The sequence below is a fragment of the Eretmochelys imbricata genome, chromosome 11 (genome assembly GCF_965152235.1).
Source record: "Eretmochelys imbricata isolate rEreImb1 chromosome 11, rEreImb1.hap1, whole genome shotgun sequence".
Classification (NCBI taxonomy): Eukaryota; Metazoa; Chordata; order Testudines; family Cheloniidae; genus Eretmochelys; species Eretmochelys imbricata.
Window position 1 is genome coordinate 11613096 of NC_135582.1, and position 23212 is coordinate 11636307.

At 44.0% G+C, this 23212-nt stretch overlaps 1 protein-coding gene across 1 annotated transcript in view; it reads right to left on the reverse strand.

The window, feature by feature from the left end:
• Window positions 1-23212, reverse strand: part of MYLK (myosin light chain kinase) — a 329642-nt gene that overhangs the window by 153727 nt on the left and 152703 nt on the right. The window contains exons 5-9 of the mRNA XM_077830296.1: window positions 18625-18790; window positions 13594-13759; window positions 6257-6293; window positions 2786-3363; window positions 440-643 (exon numbers count right to left, since the gene is read on the reverse strand). Coding sequence (XP_077686422.1) covers window positions 440-643; window positions 2786-3363; window positions 6257-6293; window positions 13594-13759; window positions 18625-18790 — 1151 coding nt within the window. The remainder of the gene's footprint in view (window positions 1-439; window positions 644-2785; window positions 3364-6256; window positions 6294-13593; window positions 13760-18624; window positions 18791-23212) is intronic.

Genomic DNA, 23212 nt, shown 5'->3' on the forward strand with positions numbered 1-23212 from the left:
AGAAATGCAAAGCACTACATAAGTGTTAAGCAACTTCCAACAGAGTCCCGTGCAGAAGGTGCACATCTCTGTGGGCAGGGTCTTTGCCTTCTTCTTCATTCATATTCCATTATTTTATTACACACAGCCATAGCAGCTCCAACCAAGATCAGGACCCACCACATGTCAGGCACCCTACCAACACAGTGAGGAACAGCCACTGCCCTGAAGAGCTTACAAGAGAGAAGACAAAGGGTGAAGTGGTGAGGAAAGGAGACAGAGATATAAAGGGACTTGCACAAGATCACACATCAGGTTGGTGGTAGAGCAGAGCTGGGAATTAAAAAGTCTATGCATGAATTAATTTTAATAGGAATTTTGCAGCCAAATCTCTTAGACAGCTTTGAAAATCCCAACCTTATTTATTAAAGTGCACATTGGCTCACCCTAACTTACTTACTTTCTACACTTAACACCCAGCTGCTGGAAATTCGACCTCTGGGGTTGAAGGCTGTACAGCTATAGGACCCACTGTCTCCCAAGTGGGTTTTCATTAAGCACAAGCAATGAATTCCATCCTCTTCGTATATTTGGATGCCATCTCTTCCTTTTACAGGGGCTCCCTCTTTGAACCATTCCACATCTGGTTTTGGTTTCCCTGAAACTAGATGATGCAAAGTTGGAGCATGGGGGTGAGGGCCATTAAAGATATTTCCTCATTATGATAAACCTTCACTTTGCCTATTATATTTTTTACCAGCACAATAGACATTGTAAAATATTTTGATACACAGTTACTGCTTATCCTTCCCCACCCATCCCTTAAAGAGACATTGACAACTTGAAAAAAGTCACACGTACGTCTGTCTGAAAATTGTTCCTCTAGTGTTGTTACAAATCACACCTAAGATTGCTGTAATCCAGCTAGATTGGGGGTAAGAGGTAGGGAGGAAGAAACATGTTACACCGTCTTCCCCTACCCTCAAGTTTGTTTGCTTTCTGCATTTGGCAGCACTTTGTGAATTGTCAGTTTCTACTGTAAAATTGGTTACAGTAGTTACTCAGGTTCTGCTCTTTGGCTAGGTCTTTCACATGGCAACGGGGAACAGAACAATCAAGAATTAGAAAAAATGCCATTCCTTCAGTTGTGTGTTTGCAAGGCTGGATACTTTATCTGACTCAGCTCAGCAAGGGATGAGGCATGTGGGAGAATGGTGGTTACAAGAGTGAAAGATCATGAGCTGTGCTTAATGTCATAGACACATCTTGTTGGTTCCTCTCTGGTTTTTGAGGGATGCGAACAGGAGGAGCAGAAACAATGGGAGAAAATAAATTGGAAGAGCATCTATTGCATGTACAACTGTGAAGTACAGGGAGAATAGATTGACCAAGGCAGAGGACATATCAAGAAGGGAGAAGCACTGACACTGGACAAAGTCACTTGACTCTTAAGACCTGATCGGAAGTACCCTGAAGTCAACAGAAAGACACCCATTTACTTCAGTAGGCAATGAATGAGGGAGGCCCTTAGGCCCAGATCCCCAGTGTTATTTAAGCTCCTAACTTCTACAGAAGTCAGTGGAAGTTAGGAGCCTAAATGCCTTTGAGGATCTGGGCCTTAGTGCCTCTGTAAAACAGAGACAACATTTCCCTCCCTCACAGGAGTAGTGCAAGGCTTCACTAGTTCATGCTTGTCTAAAGTCCTCTGAGACAGTGATAAAGAAGTGCTTAGCATTAATATACTATGAAAATAAACTATTCAGGGAGCCCTTTGGAATACCTTCTCCACTCCTGACTCACTGGGAGGGTAATATAAAATATATTTTTTCTAGAGTGAGGAAGATGCATCAGAAAGGAAATCAATGACTAGATTTTTTCCTGCCTAAAATGTAAAGCCATCTCTCTCTTTTTTTAGGGAGCTATTTGATGTGCAAATGTTACATTAAAATACCAGAAAAATGCTTCAAAATTATTTTCTACTAAACTGCAATAAAAATGGAAGTTCCTCATATTTTCCTCAAAGAAGGGATTAAAAGATTGCCCACGATGTGCAGCCAAAAAGCCCTCCATGGCCCCTTTCTCCTCTGAGAGGTTAAAATCGAATCCATTTTTGAAGAAGAGGAAACACTCAGCTAGGGCCTTTTAATTATGACCTTCTGTAGTTAAATCATTAGAAACACTTGACTAAATACCACTTGGCTAGACTAAGCAGTGAGGCTGAGCCGTAAGTAGGGGGTGATGTGCAAGTGCCAAGAGAAAGCAGTGTGACTCCATTACAATTCCTTCTCTACTCCATCCCTTTCTCCAGGGGACAGTAACTTACTACAGCACTGAAAAAGGTACAGCTTACTTAACCTCTTGTACTAATTCAGCACCACAGATCAGCATGCTGGAGAAGGGGACAAAGGCAAGAAACTGCTGGTGGGGCAGAATAAGGAGGGAGTGAGCACTGGGCACGCAGCCCACGGTCAGCCATTCTGCACCTGAGCCTTGGTGCAGGAAACCCTAGAACAGCCATGCAGGGGAGTGGCCTCGGGCTCCTACTCCCTCTTATTCCCCTGAACAGCCATATTAAGGTCTGGCCCTGTATAGACATCACACAGACAGAACAACACAATGGTGTGCAGTGGAACAATGGTGCAAGTGTGGAGTGCCACAGATGAGCTGTTTTCAGAATGGTTTAGGAAGGAGGCGAAACCTGCACTGAAGAGTGAAGTATTTCCCCCTTATGCTATCTACAGCAAAAGAGCCCTAAGCACTTTCATCCCTTTACCTTTGCTTTTTGAATGAGCTTTCATCCCTTTACCTTTGCTTTTGAATTTGACCTCCTGGCCTTCTAATACTTCCTGGCTTTGTGGACGGCTCTCGAACTGCGGAGGGACTCCTTGAGGCTCCCTCTTCTCCTCTGTTGTGCTCTTCCTTGTTCCAACTCTGTTTTCTGCTTCCCTACTCCTTGGACCAGCTTGTCTGATGAGAGAAGCAGTTTGTCGAGTTGTCGTCAGGGGCTGTGTGATCCCTTTCCTGTCCTCATCCTGTCCAGTAGAAGTGGCCGTGGATTCTGCCTTTGGTTCTGGTTGCATTTTAATGGCTTGCAGTGTTATGGTGCTGGAAGTTTTCTGTAGGCCCCGAGATCCCCTTGCTTCTCCTTTAGGTTCCTGAGCGGGTTCTGTGTTGATTTCTCTGAGCTGTCGTTGTCTATTGTCCTTGGCTTCTTTGGAGGAGATAGAAGAGGCCTCTTTCTTTACTGCTGTCCTCTCTTTGGTTTCAACTGTGAGGTCAGTGCTGCTGGATTTCAGTTCCTTAGCAATCCCATTGCTAGTTGCCAGTTTGAATTCTGAATTTTCAATAGCTTTGGTTGCAGTGGAAGTTGATTTTGTTGGAGTGCTGAAAGGAAATTATTTATTTAGAGATATAATCAATGGCTTGTAATAATTAGTACTTATACAGCACTTCTAGCTTCAGAGAATTTTGCAAATGTTCACAGTTTATAAGGCCAGAAGGGAGCATTGTAATCATTTAGTCTGACCTCCTGTAAAGCACAGGCCACAGGATATCCCTGAATTAATTCCTGTTAATTAGTTAACCCCCACAAAACCCCTGTGAGATAGAGGTTAATAATATTTACCTATCTGTTAAAGGGGAATAAGTGGCTTGTGCCACAGAGTGACTCAATGTCAGAACGTGGATTCCAAAACAGGAGTTGCTGGATCCCATTCCTCTGTTCAGGCCTTCTCTTACATGACATGGGTCAGATTCTGATCTCACATACACTGTCTTAGACTTACAGTTCACTCCATTTAAATGTATGGAGTGACACTTATGTAAAATCAGTGTAAGTGTGAACGGATTCAGGCTACATATATAAATGACTCAAAACACTGTATAAGTTAAACTTCCTGTAGATAATTCCACTGACTATTTTCACTGTATTATTATGCTTATTAGAGATAGGGTAAAATTCTCAAAAATGCCTAAGTGATTTGGGAACCTAATTTATATTAACTTTCAATGAGACTTAGGCTCTTAAGTCCCCAAGTCTCTTAAAAATAGGACTAAGGCTTGCAAGTCACTTAGGCACTTTTGAAAATTTTACCCATACTGCCTAGGGGCCTCAAGAAGGTTAGACTGGATAAATAACTATGTATCAGGCTTGCACTTGCGATTATACATTGTTGTGGTTTATAAAACATACCAGTTCTATTCATAGGATAAAAAGGAGGAGGAGTTCTACTTCTTGAGACCTGAGGACACTGCAAGCTCTGGCGAGTAGCTCAATTTTACTGTTAAAAAGCTTGTTACCAGGAGAAGCCTAGGTCTTAGCATTGTGGCAGGGTGAAATTTTGAAAAGCACTTAGTTTTGGCCTAGTTCTGCTTCCAGCAGAGCTGAGCACTTTTAAAAATTTCACTCCAGATGTGTTGGGACAGACAAATCCAACATCCTGAAAAGTCTAAAACTCAGAGCTAGTGGGTATGTTCAGTAAACTAATATGAGCCTCGATGACTCCATGAAGCGATCTTGTACATCCTGGTTAGCACTGGTTAAAACTTTTCATGAATACATTTTTTCCTATTAAAAATGCTCTTTCTTCTAAATGAAAATGTTTCTTTCAGTTTTCAACTTTAAAAAATTTCAGAAAAAAACTGAAAGAGAACATTTTTCATTTCTTATATCTTTTTTCACAGAAAATATTTATCATTCTGACCAGATCTAACCCTGGAATTTCTACGTGAAGGACTTAAAAGCACAGTATGTACTTGTATATGGCAGGAGCACAGTATTCCATATTCATTGTTTGCACTAGTTACCTGGAAGATGTGTATAAATCCTCTAGACTACTTTGAAAATCTCAACAATCATTTCTAGAATTCTAACCCTCCTTTACACTTCAGCAGATATAATAATTTAAACATAAAGCTAGTCCTGCAGAAGTATAAACTTGTTCAGTTCCCAAAATTTGTTTTCCAGAAGGACTAAAACCTTCAGAGGTTTTCTAAATGTATGAAAATAGAAATAATAACCACTAGACCCATTTCTTACTCATCTACTTTCAGTTTTTAATTAAGATTCATGTAGTACCATGCTTTTAAGGAAGATCTGCTCCATATTGACATGATGTATGCAAGTGTTCTGAGCATGAATTAGGGGAGTGTTCAGAGCAAGCAACCTCTTGTTTCATACAAAAAGAAAAGGAGTACTTGTGGCACCTTAGAGACTAACCAATTTATCTGAGCATAAGCTTTCGTGAGCTACGAAGCTTATGCTCAAATAAATTGGTTAGTCTCTAAGGTGCCACAAGTATTCCTTTTCTTTTTGCAAATGCAGACTAACACGGCTGTTACTCTGAATCTTGTTTCATACAGTTCACATGTTGATACTGTAGCCATTCCACATTTGGAGGTCCTCTTTGAAGACAATGTACATAGTGTGGAAGACCTTTGTCTTGCCAGACCTAGCACTTCCCTCTCTGCCTGAGCCCTGCCTGGGGTAAATCAGCCTCACTCTGAGCAGTGTTTGTCATCCCCCAAATGGTGCTCCTCTGGCCATATTTTCAGGGTAGGAGTTGGGATCGGCCTCAGGGGCGAGCCTCCACCAAACAAAAAGGAAACAGTCTCACAAACACAAAAACAAACGGGGATACCTTTCCCTGCCCCCTTGTTGGGGCAGGGTGTTGTTCTGTTTGCTCCAGGGTGTCAGTCCTTCCCCTAGCAGACACTCAGGTTTGGTTGTTTCCCCTATGGGAAGGAGCACAGCCTCTCACCCTGGGGAAGCTTATTTCCCTATGGCCACTAGCCTGGCAGTTGCGGGGGGTGGGGTGGGGTGGGGAGGTTGGGTTTAAAAGGTCTCAGGCAGTCCCTTAATTGGATGCTGGTGTCCCTAATTGACCTGAGGTAACCACTTCTCAGCTTGGGTGAAAGAGGGCCTTTAACATTCTAGGGCTAACATATTGGCCCTCTGCCACACTCCTCCAGCTGCCCAGCCTGACTTTGTCACACCAGAAACATCAGAATTATCTCTTACGGATCAGATCAGTGGTCTGTCTCGGACAGAATGCTGCCACCAACAGCGACCGATACTAACTGCTTCACAGGAGATACGAGGAATCCATTATGAGATAATCTGTCCTCGAGTAAAGTTTCTTTCTAACCCTCAAACTTACGCAATGAAGAAGGTGGTTTGTTTTTCTTTCAGTGAAGTTTCATGCTGCAATTTCAAGACCACAGTATATTTCATTTCAAAAGATCGGAAAAGGGAAAATGTATTGAATGAAAAACATACCATAATGGGTGAACATACAGGTCTGTCTTATCTGAACCTGAAATAAAAATAAAGTAAACATATTATACTAAATACAAACCTTGAAAATGTCAAAATAAAGCTTTTGGCAAAGTTTATATTTTGGAGAGTCAATTTTTTTTTTGTATGGGAGCCAAATTATGGCTTGCCACCAGAGGAAAGTTGAGATGGATCTAAAGCATACCCACTTTTTGCTGAGTCACTGGACCACAACAGATTCATTGACAGATCTTGACTCCCAACCACAAGTGCTGACTGCTCAACTGAAATGGCAAGAGGTCTTGGCTCAGTTTAAGATATTCCTGGATCTAGCAACTGCAAGGCCCACTGAAAACTAAAGGGCTTTGCCAGACTGAAGTGTTCTGGGTTAGAAAAGGCAGGCATGCAGGATATTCCAGCTGGAGACAGCTCATTAATTCTTAATGAAACTTCAGAGAGGATGTGGACCTAGGCAGACAACACATCCTCTGTATTTGATCTAAAAAGTGTAATTACGAAGATGCTGAATCAGGTGTTCTGGTTGTAAACTGTGTCCAGCCACAAATTCCTGATTAAGCATGAGCTGGCTGGTAGAGATCAACACATTGAACACAAACAATGGCATAAAAATGAAACCAACATATTGAATCTTTCACTTTTGGAAGAAATGTTCTGGCATGGAAGCTCACACAGAGCTTACAATGAACCCAGAGATTCAAATTGCTCAGAGATTTAGTTTTCTTCTTATTCTAAAAGACCCCAATTATTCTGGGTCATTTAGTGACAGTTACATCTGTCCTTGCATGGGTATGCCAGGAGGGAAAGATCCTTCTCCCACACTTATGCACAAAGTAGTGGTAGCCATAAATGGGCTGCCAACACTGCAGAGCGCAAAGGCAGGGTGCCAGTGAGTGCTGTCTGCAGTGCTCTAAGTCTACAAGCACAGGAAAGCACTGTTTACAGTACATGGTGACCCAGATTTTTAAAGTGAACAGCCAGGACAGCAGTTCAGGGAAGGAAGGCAGCATAAGGAACAGTTTTGGACCCCAGTACAAGAAAGCACTTTAAGCACATGTTTAGAGATGCTAAAGTCCCATTGAGTTTTATGCAAATGTTTAAGTGTTGCCCTGAATAATGCTACTTTCTTGAACTCGGGCCTTGGTAAGGTACAGGGAAGTTTGCAGAGATGGGCTTCAGAACTTGTGCTAGGAAGGGCAGTGGGTTCACTGGGAGGCGAAAAAGGGCAGGTCTTCAGTATGCCACTGATCAAGGAGGTGCGGGGAGTGTCCCTTGAGGAGCATATGAACCCAGTCTGCTTGTTGTCAATATCAATATCTCAGGCAGCTCATCCAGGTGACGAGTCTGCAGGGAGTTACAAAAACCAGGACAAAACAACTGTGTGTGGAGTTAATGTGGACATAGAGACAGACTTTGGGGGAGGGGGCAGAGAACATCTCCAGACATCAGGGACATGTTCTCACCCTGAAAGGGAGTTGTCTCTGAATCTGACAATTCATTTGGCTGTGGACCACTTCCTACTGGACAACTTTATCTCCCAGACAAAGATTGTCTCCTCACTTTTGAAAAGCAGGAGCACAGTATCCCTCATGTGATCAAGATTCAGGAACTTTTATTGTCACTCCATACAAACCTCCAGCAGGGCTGAGCACCCTGGTGTAGACTTGCAAGTTATAAAAAAAATAAAATAAATAGGAACTACTAGAAGGTTGTACTTATGTTACACCTGGCATTTACTTCTGGAAGCTTACATTGCTCTTCAGTGCCCACTAAGGGCAGCTTTTGATACCTTTACTCCTGTTGAACAGCGCTTCACTCCACAAGTATTCTCAATGAAAGGAAAGCAATCACTGGTGGAGCACGGTGCTATTCAGCCTAGGTAAAGGTGTTGAAATCTGGCCTGGGCCTTTCAGTCCATGTACACTCACTTTATCATGCTCAATGAATGTTCGGTCTCTTATTGTTTGTGTATTTTGCAACACTGAAATCAAGAAGTTAAGATGAGGAGGAATGCCTAGGAGACAGGGACTCGCCCATGGAACTTCCTGCCACTGGAGAGCAGTCTGAGCCCAAGACTCTTCTCTTTCTGCAGTCTTCCTCCTCACAACAGAGTCTTTGAATAGCCCCAGCAGTGCACTTCAGGAAGTAAGCTGCCTAGAAATGGTTCTTTGTCAGTAAGTGTGTTCAAGTTGAGGGTGAGGAGGATGGAGAACTTTCTTCTTTAGGAAACATTTTGAGGGCTGGGTTGGCAGGTGCAAAGAGCCTTGTCAATACCTTTTCAGCAAGCTACAACAGATTTAGAGCCAGTTACTCAAAAGTGATAAGTGATTCTGAGTAACCAACCTGAGACACCTTAAAGTGACCTGACTTTGAGAGGGTGGTGCTCAGCACATGCAGAAATATCAGGCCCTTTCAGGTTTCTGAAGCTGGAAACCCAAAATCACTATAAAAATAATACCTGGCTCTCATATAGCACTTTTCATCCATAGCTTTCAAAGCACTTTACACAGGCGATAAATGTCCATTTTACAGATGGAGAAACTGAGGCACAGAGTGGCAAATTAAACTCAGCCTTAGTAGCTGACTCAGAGGAACGAAGCCCATGTAGGAGGGGCCTAGAGTGTCGTTTCTGAGGAAATATTTTGAAAATGAAGGTAGTTTGGTGAATACCAAAGGCATAAATCAATGCCCCTAACAGACACCTCTCCAAAGCACCCTGTGTGTTACCACACAGAAATCCATACTGCATTTTATGCATGTGTTTTGCACAAGTTACAGTTATACTCACAACATAAAACAAAGATTCTACTGCATTTCTCTTACACCTTGGAGGACTCTATGGAATTAGCTCTCTGAATGCATTGATGAGATTGCCAGATCATGAGTTGTGGCTACTCCAATTAGCCTAGAGAGTGGCTAAAATGCTACAGAATAGTCTAAGAGATTCACAGGTTCCAAGGGACCATTGTGATCATCTACTCTGATGTGCTGCATAATACAGGCCATAGAACTTCCCAAAAATGATTTCTAGAGCAGATCTTTTAGAAAAACATCCAATCTTGATTTTTTGTCAGTGATGGAGAATCCACCATTCCCTTGGTAAACAGTTCCAATGGTTAATTACTCCCATTGTTAAAAAATATGCATCTTATTTCCAGTCTGAATTTGTCTAGCTTCAACTTCCAGCCACAGGATCATGTTATACCTTTCTCTGCTAGACTGAAGAGCCCATTATTAAATATTTGTTGCCCACGTGGGTACTTACAGATTGTAACCAAATCACCCCTTAACTTTCTCTTTGTTAAGCTAAATCAGGGGTCGGCAACTCGCGGCATGCGAGCCAATTTTTAATGGCACGCTGCTGTCTGCCGGACCCGGACAGACAGCAGCGTGCCACTAAAAATCCTGCCCGGCCCATCCTGCTCTTTTCCGCCCCCTGCCCACTGCTCTCTCCTTGCAGGGCAGACAAGCTTCCCCTCCCCCCACCTCTTCCCCCAGCGTGCTAAGTTCCTGCCCCTCCTTCTCTCCTTCCCTACGGCTGATCAGCTGACGGCCCTTACTACCGATGGGGAGAGGGAAAAGCAGAACCGCAGCGCGCTCCGGGGACCTTGGGGAAGGTGGTGGAATCAGGGCATATCCCCTCCAGCCCCCTGCTGTGAGCTGCTCAGGGCAGGGAGCTGGGAGCACCCCCACGACGCCAGCCCACACCCCCAGCCATCTGCCCTCACCCCTGCACCCCCCTCACACACACCCAGCCCTCTGCCCTAACCCCTGCACCCGCCACACCCCAGCCCTGTGCCCTGAGCCCTGCAACCCCCCAACAACCTCAGCCCTGACTCCAGCTCCCCCCACACATACCCAGACCCCTGCCCTGACTCCTGCACCCTCCTCACACACCTCCAGCCCCCTGCCCTGACTCCTGCACCCCCCACACATACCCAGCCCCCCCACACCCCATGTCCTGACTCTTGCACCCCCCACATCCCCACCCCCACCCTAAGCACCAAACAGGAGCTCCTGCATACCTCCCCCCCCCACATTCCCACCTGCACCCCTCGCACCAAATGGGAGCTGCCCAGGTAAGTGCTCCACATCCAAACCTCCTGTCCCAACCCTGAGCCCCCTCCCTCATTCTATCTCCTGGCCAGACCCTGCACCCCAACCCCCAGCCTGCTCCTTCTCCCCCAGCCCTGTTCTCAGTGCAGAGAGAGGAAGAAAATGCTAGAACCAGGGAGAAGGTAGGTACCTACTCTATGTGGACAGGGCCAGGACTCGAGACTGGAAGCGGGCTGAGTGGGGCCGGCAGCCAGGACCCTGGCTGGCAGGAGCCGACGGACGGAACCCCAGACCAACAGCGGGCTGAGCGGCAGCGGGCTGAGCCTCTCAGCCCACTGCCAGTCTGGGGTCCCGGCCACCGGTCCCACTCAGCCCACTGCCCATCTGGCTGCCTGCCCCTTGCCAGCCTGGATCCCGGCCGCAGGCCCCGGTCAGCCCGCTGCCAGCCTAGGTGAATGGAACCCCAGGCTGGCAACGGGCTGAGTGGGCCAGTGGCGTAAGATCAGCATTTTAATTTAATTTTAAATTAAGCTTCTTAAACATTTTGAAAACCTTGTTTACATACAACAATAGTTTAGTTATATAATATATAGACTTATAGAGAGAGACCTTCTAAAAAACGTTAAAATGTATTATTGGCATGCGAAACCTTAAATTAAAGTGAATAAATGAAGACTCGGCACACCACTTCTAAAAGGTTGCCAACCCCTGAGCGAAATATAGTGATAGATTGAGCTCTTTGAGTCTAAGGCATGTTTTCTAATCCTGTAATTGTTCTTGTGTCTCTCCTCTGAACCCTCTCCCATTTCTCAACTTCCTTCTTGAGCCGTGGACACCAGAACCGGACAGTATTCCAAAGAAGTGTTTTCATTCAATTTTCCAAGTTAATTGTAGTGTACTTCATTCTCAGGAGGCTCAGACTAGCATTTTGGAAAAAGTGCACAACCACTTGTTCTGGGAGATCCAGATTCAGATATTGGGCAGGTAATGGTTGGAAGCATCACAGAGGCAATACTGAGCCTCCAAAAGGCAATGTTTTCCATCCTATGTGCATCAGCAGCAGGTTTCAAGTTGAGCTACTGTGTTATAGGCCAGCTGTGTGACTGGGACTGCAGCACAAAGGAATTTAATGGCTGAGATGAAGGAAGAGGTAAGCAAATACTGAATGAACCATGCTCAAGGTGAGCCATACATTTGAATCCTTGTCTCAGGGAAGAGATGAGAGATGTGGTGCAACCAGGGCACTCCACAAAGAGTGAACAAAAGACTCTAAAGGTACATAGGACAAAAATAACCCATCAAAACCTTGCAATTAGTCTGGCCATAAACAGTTACCAAAATTTTTCACTGAAAAAGTAAGCTGAATCCCAGTTGAAAGATAATCAGATAAAGATCCAGAAAAAGCTTAACAAACCTCAGCTGGCTGAAGACAAAGGAGTGCTCCATGACCCTATCAATTAAGAGAACATTCTTGCCACCCTCCACCTGACTGTGGAAACTTGGAAGAATAAAGCTCTTGGAACAAGATTATCTATACAAGAGTTCTACATAGTTTTGCTTAAAAATAATGCAATAATTTCAATTGTATGACTGCCTGATAATGCTTTACAGCACTTCCTACTATCTGATTTAATTGATATTTAAAGAATTAGATATGGGAGGTTAGAATGGTAAAAGCAGATGATAAGTTAAATACACTACCATGTAACCTCCTTTTTACTAAATGCCTAGGGCCCATAGTCCTCTCCTGTTTTGAACGTACTGATACAGGAAAGAATGTGCCCCTTAATTAGGGATGCAGTTAGCATTTGAAATTTGTACACAATGGTAGCTGAACTGTTGGTTCCCAGCCCGCATCATGTCCCAAGGCAGATGTGTCCGTTATACACAGTAGGGCCATTAACCGGGTGGGAGCAGTCAGAGATTCAGTCTCATGTTTAATAAAAGGCTCAATGAACAAAAACCTGACTGAGTAATACACTGGCAAATGGGCTCTCTCTAGTGGCTGGCCACAGTGGCTACACAGATTGATACTTGCTCACAGCACTCCTTTTAGGTTAAGTAGTACATGCTTGAGTTCAATTCCTGTTGTCATTTGTACACATATAACCCTGTTGCTTCTCAAAATGGCTCCCCAGATGGGACACAGACTCCCGTGGACCTCAAATGATTGCAACAAGCTAGTGGAACAGGGGCATATGTAATGTATTGGCTTTGTGCACATAGCTGGCCCCTGTAGCTGCATCAGCCTACTTCTTCCTTAGAGATAAGGAACTTCTACTGTAGCTCAAGGGATAGAGGCCTATGCTTTTGGTGTTGAGGTATACCGGACCATTGCTATAGCCCGGGGTTCGGGATCCATGCGTGGTCCTGCGTTAATGCGGGGAACGCATTGCCATGGATCCCAATTTAGATTTAGGATGCATCACCACGACCGCACTATACACGAATCCACGCTATAGCGATGCAGACTATAGTGAGGGTCCGGTGTACAAGCATGAGGAGCATCAACCCAGAAAATTAACTATATATGTCATGACATATGTAGCACACACACGTGCCTTTACATGTTTACACAAATCTATTTTTTCTTTTTAATTACAGTCAAAAAAGCACAGGGCTGGGAGTTAGGAACACCTGAATTTTAAATTCAACTTTTTATCTCTTCTTGTGCTGGTTTGGGCAAGCTACTTAACTTCCCCACGTCTCTGTTTTCCCCTCCGCACACATCTATAAATATGGATATAATAATAATGCTTTACTACTCAAAGGGGAATTGTGAAGATTAATGTTCATACAGTGCACTGAAAGAATAAAGTACTACGACAATGCTAAATACAATTACTTAACTATCTTAGTAAAAGTATTTGCCCATCCCCGACAAATGAGGCACTCTCTAAAGGTATGATTACTGTATTTAATTACATATGTAGAATTTCCACTTGCTGACATTAAAAAATATCAAGCTCCAAAGTGACAAAAGTAAAGCGAGATGCTAGGTCCTATGGGAAGTGATAAGAGAACATTTTGACAGTTGCCACTGGACAGTGTTTTTAGTTGTAGCTCTGTGCTGCAGGTTTTGATACATCAAAATGTCATTCCACACAAAAGAGGGGGGAGGAGGGCATGGGAGGGGAGAGAAAGAGAGAGAGATCTTGGGGGGGGGGGGGAATCAACACTTGTATTCAGACCTTGCTGAAAGCAATGATTAAAGAATGCTTTGTAATGCACTTGTGTTATTCCCAATTAATCTCTTTTTGTTGTACCTTGAACCATGAGTTCTGCAGACACGGATGCCTTCCCAGCGCTATTCATCACGGTACAAGTATAAGTTCCAGCATCAGCCAGACGGACATTTTGGATTTCCAAGAACTGGATGCCTGCTTTCTCAAACATGTTGAAACGATCTTTTTGCTGCAACTGAATATCACCCTGTAAGGATCACAAAATAACTGTGATTAGAGAGACAGTCATGGAAATAAGCAGCTTGTGGTAAGAGAGCAGTCCATTGTCCCATGTTGTTCTTTCCACTTATCTCTCAGCCAAATACCTTCTGTGGCTAGTACCCAGCCAGTATAAACAAAAATTCTGGGTTCAAAGCTTTATAATTCAAATCTGCAGGAGACTGCTTCTCCTGGATTTTGCCACCCTTTATTTCCATTCTATTCTGAATTTTAATCATCCGCATTAGTATCCTTAGAAAATAAAATCTGCTTTTACTGTATAGGCAACTGAAGCAGTAACACATTTTATTTCCTTTTCTGAGAGATTGACATCACATTTCAGAACAATAGTTACAGACAGAGACTTTGGGGCCAATTCTCCATTGTGCTATGGCCCCTTTATGCTGGTCTGCTAAAGAAATACCCCCCACCTAAAAGAGGTTCCTGAGAGGCACAGAGCTGCCAGAGAGACCCAGTGCAGACCCTCTCTGGCACAGAGGGCATCTCAGGGGTAGACTGTAGGGAGCAAAAGGTCTTGTGCTACTGCAGTACAGCTATTCTCTGCTTTCCTTAGCCCATTGGAGTCCATGGGAAGCAGAGTGCAAGTTAGAGCAAACCCTTGCAGGGCCTAGAATACAGAGTGCAAAGGTGGATAAAAGCCATATTTGGCACCCACCCTTTCCATTCCTGTGCCAACAATTGAGCCTCTTATGTTTGTAAATAATATTAAGGTTGGGGCACAAATAAATGCAAGACCTATCACAATTGTAAGTTCTGGTTGACACTTCGCCCTCAAAAATAGTCGTGGCCAAAGTTGCCAGACTAAAGACATCTACCTATCTTAACAGTTGTTCCTAATACTTAATCTATTTTATCTAAACTTAATATCTTTATTTTAATTTATCCAAGGGAAGGTTAAAATGTGATTTGATCATGGTCTGGAAGTACCTACATGGGAAGAAAATTTCTGATAATGAAGGATTCTTTGATCTAGCAGACAAAGAGATAATCTCCAATGGCTGGAAGCTGTAGCTAAATAAAGTCAGACTAGAAATAAAGCTAAAAGAGAGGATAATTAAACACTGAAGCAACTTACCAGGAAATGTGGTGGGCTCTCCATCAATTGATACTTTAAAACAACATTAGATGACTTCCTAAAAGATAGGCTCTTGTTCAATCATAAGCCATGGGCTTGACATAGGAATTGTTAAGTGAAATTCTATGGCCTATGTTACACAGGAGATCAGTCTTGATGAGCATAATGGTCCCTTTTGGCATATTATATAGGTGAGAGGTTTTTCACAGGAGTGGTGGGTGAAATTCTGTGGCCTGTGTTGTGCAGGAGGTCAGACTAGATGATCATAATGGTCCTTTCTGACCTAAATATCTATGCATCTATATTCTATGAATCTATGACTAAGCAAGCCATTGTAAGCATGTGCTTCTTTAGTCACCAATAAAAAGATATCTTTTGCTAACAGATACCACAAATTTTCCTATTCTAAATACAGATGGAAACTGTACTTTCCCTGGCAGCATTGTATGGTACTTTTTGGTAGATGTTGAGTTTTTAACACCTCTGATGACTCAATAACTTCCTAGTGTCTGAATATTATAAAATCATAGCTGAAAGAAAATTCAGTTAAACCAACTGACACCATTGTCCTGGGGATCCAACATGAACGACTGATCTTTGTGAATTAGCAGATAAACAAAGTAAAAGGAAAGAATAAGGCATCCCCAGATGGATCTGATTCATTCATTCTGAAAATTGTGGTTTTATATCAGTGTATGTTAGTTTTACGATGTCTCACTATAACACTCTGCTGTTAGATCTTTGCTAAGAAAGGGGAAGAAACTGCCACTTGGCAGAACAAGTTATAAAACATGGATTAATGACATGCAGATTAGCTAAAACTCCTTGGGACTGGGACTTTCTTTTATTATGTATTTGCACGGCAGAGTGGAACCCTGAGCACTGGTTGATGCCCCATGGCATTTTTGTACTACAAATAATAATAATGATTTATGATAGTGGCCGGCAACTGGAAACGTGTTCTTTCAATTATGAAACATTCCCACCCCTCACCCCTTTAAACATTCCCCTTCCTCCGCTGATTCATGGGATTGTTCAATTTTTGGCAGAGAACCTGTCTGAGCAGGAGAAATAAAAAACAGTGAGAAAATGCCCTACATTTCCTACCATCTGGTCTATAGTCCTTGCCGTGATGCAGACGGTAGGGGAAGAGAGGAAGACAAAAGAATTAATGTTCAATTCTATAATTTTGAAGAGCAAAAATGTCTTCAATTTTTCAAAACATAAATTGTTCAGCGGGGATGGATAAACCAATGTAATAATTAAATATCACCCAAAAGCTCCACCATTACTGAGACAAATATGGTTGTAAACCAGGGAAATTTTCCAGATAACAAAAGTCACTATAACCTGGTGCTTCTTCACTGTTCTAATAATCCTAACATTACCTTAAAAATCAGAAATTTTAGTGTTATTTATTTAGAAGCGAAACCACCAGACCTGAACATTTCCCACTGATCCTGTCTTTATTTTAGAAATCAAACTCTTTTGTGATGTGGCTGGTTTAGTAGAGCTCATATTGATGTGGATGAACTGTTCTTTTTCAAACTTGGATTTTTTTAAATATGCAAAATACTGGCAAATAAAAACACACCTGACTGTTACTGCATTTAGACTGCTTATTTCCATTTCCCCCTGTAGGATCTTTTCACTTATCACTAAATACAAACTTCTTACGGACAACGAAAGAAAAAAAAAAAGACAAAGCATAGCCTTGTGGGAAGGCACGGACAGGGACTCAAGGAAGTGGTTTTCAGTTTCCAGCTCTGGCACAGACTCCCTTAGCGACCCTAGACAAGTTATTAAATCTCTCTGGGCCTCAGCTCCCCATCTGTAAAAGAGAAACGATAATATGTCTTTTTTCTCACCCGTTGTCTGTTTTTCCTATTTATATTGTAAGCCCTTTGGAGCAGGGACTGTTTCTTACCAGGGGCTTGTACAATGGGACCCTGATTCTGGCTGGCGCTACCACAATACAAATAATAAATAGCATTAACAAGAGTAATGAGACAGATACAGGTGACACTTGCACTTGCGAATGACTCTACTAGTTTCAGTGGAGTTTCTGGGTTGCAAGTGCAGGGAAGATTTGCCCCCTCAGCGTTGTAGACAGGTTTCTTGACACGTAGTATAGTTTATACTATCACAGTCCCTGACGCTTACTTACTGTAACTGAAGCTTCTTCAAGATGTATTGTCCCTATCTGTATTCTACATGTGGGTGCACATGCCCACCATGCGCCTGAGTACAGAAATTCTTCAAATCAGTGTTCATGGACCTGCAGGTAAGTGAGTTGACTGATTGATATAGAACTCAAACAATCTTGAGGCGAAATTTGGGGTGTAAATTAAGGGAGACCTTCTCTTTCTGAAATACTGTATAAAGAGTCCGCCATCCTGGCTCCTACCTCATTGACCCTTCCGGCCAAAGCGATGGCCACTAAGAACACCACCTTCATGGACAGGTGGGTCATGGCATATGTTGCCATAAGTTCGAAGGGTGGACCTGAGAGTGTTGACAGGACAAGGTTAAGGTCCCATTGAGGCATAGATTTAATGACCAATGGGAAGGTACTGATCAAGCTCTTCATAAATTGCACAGTAGCCAGGTATGTAAACATAGAATATCCCTCCACGGGAGGGAGGAAGGCACTAACTGCTGCTAGGTGTACCCACAGCAAACTAAGGGCCAGACCTGAAGTCTTTAAGGAGAGAAACTAGTCTAGGATAAGCCAGAATGCCCACCTATGAAGGGAATGTTGGTGGTGTCGTGCCGAGGCTGAAAAGTGCCACCGTTTAGCCTGGTAGCAGGCTCTAGTAGAATCCTTTCTACTTTGGATAAGTATTTCCTGAGCAGGAGTGCAGTATGAGTATTCTATTTCAGATGCCCATCCAAACACCAGGCCTGAGGTGGAGTGAACCTGGGTTGGGTTGCTTGATTTTCCCTCTGTCCTGGGTTAAGAGATCCTGAAATGGGCGGCTTCTGATAAACGGCATGCGGTCATCGTCTTGAAGCCCATGAGAGCTCCCCTTACATTCATGAGGAGCCCTGGAGGAGAACTCTTTGGGTTTCTGCGGTAAAGGCTCCGTTCCAAGGCTTGTGCCTGGGGGGGCTCTGCTGGTTGGTTAAGCCTCCTCCATTGGGAACTTTTTTAGTCAGTGCTCTTGGATCTCTCTAGTTCTGGGTGGGAAGGATCAATAGCTACTGCACTTTGCAGAGATGTGCACCTCACCCAGGCAGAACAGGGACCTTTGATGCTTGTCACTGACAGAGAAGGAGCAAGAGCAGGAGATGCAATTTTTGAATCCCAAGACTCTGGGTGTCGTCTTGGGACCGGGGAAGATTTCTGGAGAATGGGGGCGGAGGAGAGAAACTATCCTATATTAACTGTATATTAACTATAACTACCAAGTTAAGATATAAAAACAATTTACAGCAAATCTCCATTACAGGTTATGCATGGAGTGAAGGAGGACATGATTCTGACTCAGGCCATCCAGTGGTAAGAAGGACCCAGAAAGGTGTTGACCCACACTGCCTCTTATACCCTCAGTCGGGAGCATGAGGGACACTACTGCACATAATCAAGGGACACTGCTTTGAAGAATTTCTGGACTCAGGTGTGTGGCATGCATGCATACTCACGTGTGGAAAACACATAGCAGGACCCGCACTTGAAGAAGAACCAACAAACTTCATCCTCCTATAATAGAAGCTTTGAGGCAGAACAAGGACATTAGCCCCTCAGGAAACCATACCTTAAACCAAGTTATTTGAGGCTGTGGTCGTCCTGTTATTTTACAGGAGAATTTGCCTGTCTGGCCTTCACGCACGATGACTCTGTTGGGTTTTGTAGCAAACTTTGGTGGACTTTCTCCCCAGATGCTTGGCCTGTTCTCCACTGACGGAACAGAAAATCTCCCCCTGGAAAGGCAATGAATACCTTAGTTTAGCAGAGGAATTGTAACCTTTTCTTGTGGGTAGGCACACTTCGGAAAGCATATTAGAACAGTGGTCTGCCAACTTGAAATAGTGTAAGTGGTAACCAACACTGAGTTACAAAGGTACCAGCATAAGACAACAATTTTTGGCCAGTGGGACAAAATGTTCAGAAATCAGAAGTAAGCTGGCAACGTGTGGCCAACGTAAGGAACAAAATGCTGACATGTGATAAGGAGACACCCATCACAGGCCCACATGTTGGAGACCACTGCTCTCAATTTCTCATGCTACTGGACACTGTTCTTCTGTGTGCCCTCATCCAACAAACACAGAACAAGAACTATCACACCTTTTTTGACAATTCTGGTTGCTTATAACCAGAGCTGGGCAAACTAGTCACAATTAACAAAATATACATTTAAATCAGTCCTTTTTTCCAATCTGTGAATTGTCTGCCAACAGCTATAGATTTACCCATATTTGTTAGCTGTTCAGAATTATTCTCCAATTATTTTACCCATCAGTGAGTGTGATAATCACATAATCACTTGTGATTATGAATGACATTCACTTTTCACCACTTTTCTAACGTGTATACCTAAAATTTACTATTTTAGTAAACATTTATGCCAGGAAATTCATTCACTAGAATGTTCACAAAGTGAACATGAAAATGGCACAAACGAAACAAAACAAATTAGTTTAGAAGTTCTAATTAATGATAATGAATAACTTTTAGCAGGATTGGCCCAGCTTTGCTTATAAAGATGACATAGCTGTGGAACAACATGCTTTGCTAAGAAAGTGACACTTCAACACTGAGAGAGAACAGTCAGTCACAGTCACATAACCTAGAAATACAAAACAGTATTGTAAGCAAGACAAAATAAGTGCAATTTATGCCTGTTAATGTCAAAAGGAGCTATCTGAATACAGCCACGGTATAATCAAGCCACACAATAGCAGAAGATAGTAGATGGTGATTATTTTTAGCCTGGAATTTCTGGCAAACCAAACCACTTTTGGGGCATTGATTTTCCACACAGCATCTTACCCACATGCAAATAAGAAGTATCAATACCTCCCTTTTTCTATAAGGTATCAGAACACTAATACAGACCTCACAGCCTCAGTTCAAGGAGCTGCCAAGATATGATGGTGGCCATATGGGCTACTTGAGAATTCTGAGTAAGACAAGACCATGATGGAGAGGATTTAAACAGAGAAAAGGAATACTGAAAATTTTTGGGCAAGAGTGGTGCCTTACCTAAAGAGGAAGGCTAGTGCTTTGTAAAGAGGGTCACTCATAGTTCAGTCCCAAAATTTAGAGGTCATGCACGTGCGCGCACACGTGTGTATATGTATACATACATGTATAAACACTGATACATCAAAAGAGAATATTAATTACCACTAGACTACTAGACAAATATACACTCCCTTCCTAGATTTTACAAAACCAAATACAAATAGCTATGTTTTTAATATTTTCTTTTTTTACATAACTCAAGAGTATTTTGGATTTAAATCTTTCCAAATTCTGAAAGCTCTAAACAGGAGTAAAACACAGAAGCAAAGAAAACAGGAGGATGAACCTTTTAATAACTCTATTAAAATCCACTGGATTAGGCGAGCCCTTTAGAAAGACGGAGCTAAATGGCCATATGACTATCCTTCCTTAGTAGGACTATTTAGCACGTGCATATTCCCCTAGCGTGTTTGCAATACAAATAACAGCACAAAAGAACCTAAAATATGGTTACCTACCTTTTTGTAACTGTTGTTCTTCGAGATGTGTTGCTCATGTCCATTCCATTCTAGGTGTGCACATGCCCAAGTGTGTGGTCATGGGAAATTTTTGCCTTAGCAGTATCTGTAGGGCCAGCTGTGGCAACTCCTTGAGTGCCATGCTCATGCGTCAGTATATCAGGCACCGCCAGCTCTACGCCCTCTGAGTTCCTTCTTGCAACTCCGACAGAGGGGCAGGAGGGCAGGTAATCGAATGGACATGAGCAACTCATCTCAAAGAACAACAGTTACGAAAGGGTAGGTAACCATTTTTTCTTCTTTGAGTGCTTGCTCATGTCGATTCCATTCTAGGTGACTCACAAGCAATGTCCATGGAGGTGGACTCAGAGTTCACAGACTTGCAACTTGCTGCACTGCTCTGCCAAAGCCAGCGTCATCTCGAGCTTGCTGGGTAAGCGCATAATGTGACGATAATGTGTGGACAGACGACTAGGCAGCAGCCCTACAGATCTCTTGGATTGGCACCTGTGCCAGGAAGGCCACTGATGATGTTTGTGTCCAAGCCTAGTGTACAGTCACGACTGCCGGTGGAAGCACCTTCGCCAGCTTATAGCAGTATCGGATGCAGGCCATGATCCAGCACAAAATCATCTGAGCAGACACTGGGGGACCTTTCATTCTGTCTGCCACCGCAATGAACAGCTGCATTGACTTACAGAATGGCTTTGTTCTATGTAAAAGGCCAGCGTCCTCCTGACGTCCAGGGTGTGTAGCTTCGCTCTTGATCTGATGCATGAGGCTCTGGAAAGAAGATGGGTAAGTATATGTCCTGGCCAGTATGAAACTGGGAAACAACCTTGGGCAGAAATGCTGGGTGCAGTCACAACTGGACCGTATCCTTGTAGAAGACTGTATAGTGTGGTTCTGAAGTAAGCGCCCTGATCTCAGACACCCTGTGGGCCAACATTATCATGACCAGGAATGAAACCTTCCAGGAGAGAAGCAGGAGAGAGCAGAAAGCCAGAGGCTCAAAGGGAGGCCCCATGAGCCTCGACAACATGAGATTCAGGTCCCAGGGAGGGATGGGATCCCGGATGTGCAGGTAGAGACACTCCAGACCTTTCAAAATGTACCATCATATTGTGAGCAAAGATCAACTTGCCTTGGAGTGGAGGATGGAAAGCTGAGATAGCAGCTAAGTGACAGGGACAAACCTTGGGAGTTCGAGGTGCAGCAGATAATCCAGGATCTCCTGCAGCGGGGCCTGCTCGGCCTGGATATGCCATTCCGAGACTCAGCACCTGAACCTTTTCCATTTGGCCAGGAAAGTCGCTCTGGTTGAGTGTTTCCTGCTACGCAGCGAGACCTATTGAACACAGTCCGAGCATGCCTGTTTGTCCATGCTTAGCTATATAGTAGCCAAGCCATCAAGTGCCAAAGGCTGCCGTGGTTCTGGGACAGCCGATCCAGTCAGAGGTAGCTGCAGCGAAGCAGCTACTGAAAGGCTCAGCAATGTGCCGAACCAGTGCTGGAGAGGCCATGTGGGGACTATTAGGATAATTCTTGCCCTGTCTTGCTTGATCTTCACAAGGCCCCTGTGAATCAGTGGCACCGGCGGGAAGGCATACATCAGAGCCCGCAACCACAGAATGAGAAAGGCATCTGATAGGGAGCCCCTGTCCAACCCCCAGATCAAACAGAACATGTGACATTTTCTGTTCTGCCTGGACGCAAACGGTCCCCCACCTCTGGAAGATTATGCTGACCACCTCCGGATGGAGCGACCACTTGTGGCAAGACGAGAAAGTCTCGCTGAGGTGATCCGCCAGGACATTCCTGGTTCCAGGCAGGTGTGCGGCAATCAGATGAATGGCACGTCGCACACAAAAATCCCAAAGGCTTCTTGATGAAGGGCCGAAGACCTGATACTGCCCTGCCTGTTGATGTAATACATCGCAGTGGTATTGTCCGTCAGGATCTGCACCACCTTGCCCTTCGGGTGGGGCAAGAAAGCCTGGCAGGCCAGAAGAACCACTCTGAGCTCCCTGATGTTGATGTGGAGGGCCAGATCGTCCCACAACCAGAGGCCATGGATGCTTAGCTCGCCCACATGGGCTCCCCAGCTTAGGTCCAAAGCATTGGAGACCAGGGTCAGCGACAGGGACAGGGTCGCAAAGGGAACTCCCTCCAATACCAACCTTGGGTCCAACCACCAATCCAGGGGATGACCTGTTGTGATCCGGCACACTGACTACCCACTCTAGGTTGTGCCTGTTGCGGATATAGATTGATGCCAGCCACACTTGCAGAGGCTGGAGATGGAGCCGAGCATGGCTGACCACGTATGTACACACGGCCATGTGGCCCAACAACTGCAGGCAGATGTGAGCCGTGGTGAGCGGGTGGTTCTTTACATGGGAGATCAGGTCCGACATGGCCTTAAAAAGCGCTTCTGGAAGGAAGGCTCTGGCTCATGTGGAGTCCAGAACTACCCCAGTGAACTCTACTAACTGGACCAGTGTTAAGGTAGATTTTTTCTCGTTTAACAACAGGCCCAGATTGCTGCAGGTAGAACACACCAGATGGAGGCTCCTCTGCATTTGCTCCCGAGACCTGCCCTTGATGAGCCAGTCGTTGAGATATGGGAAGACCTGG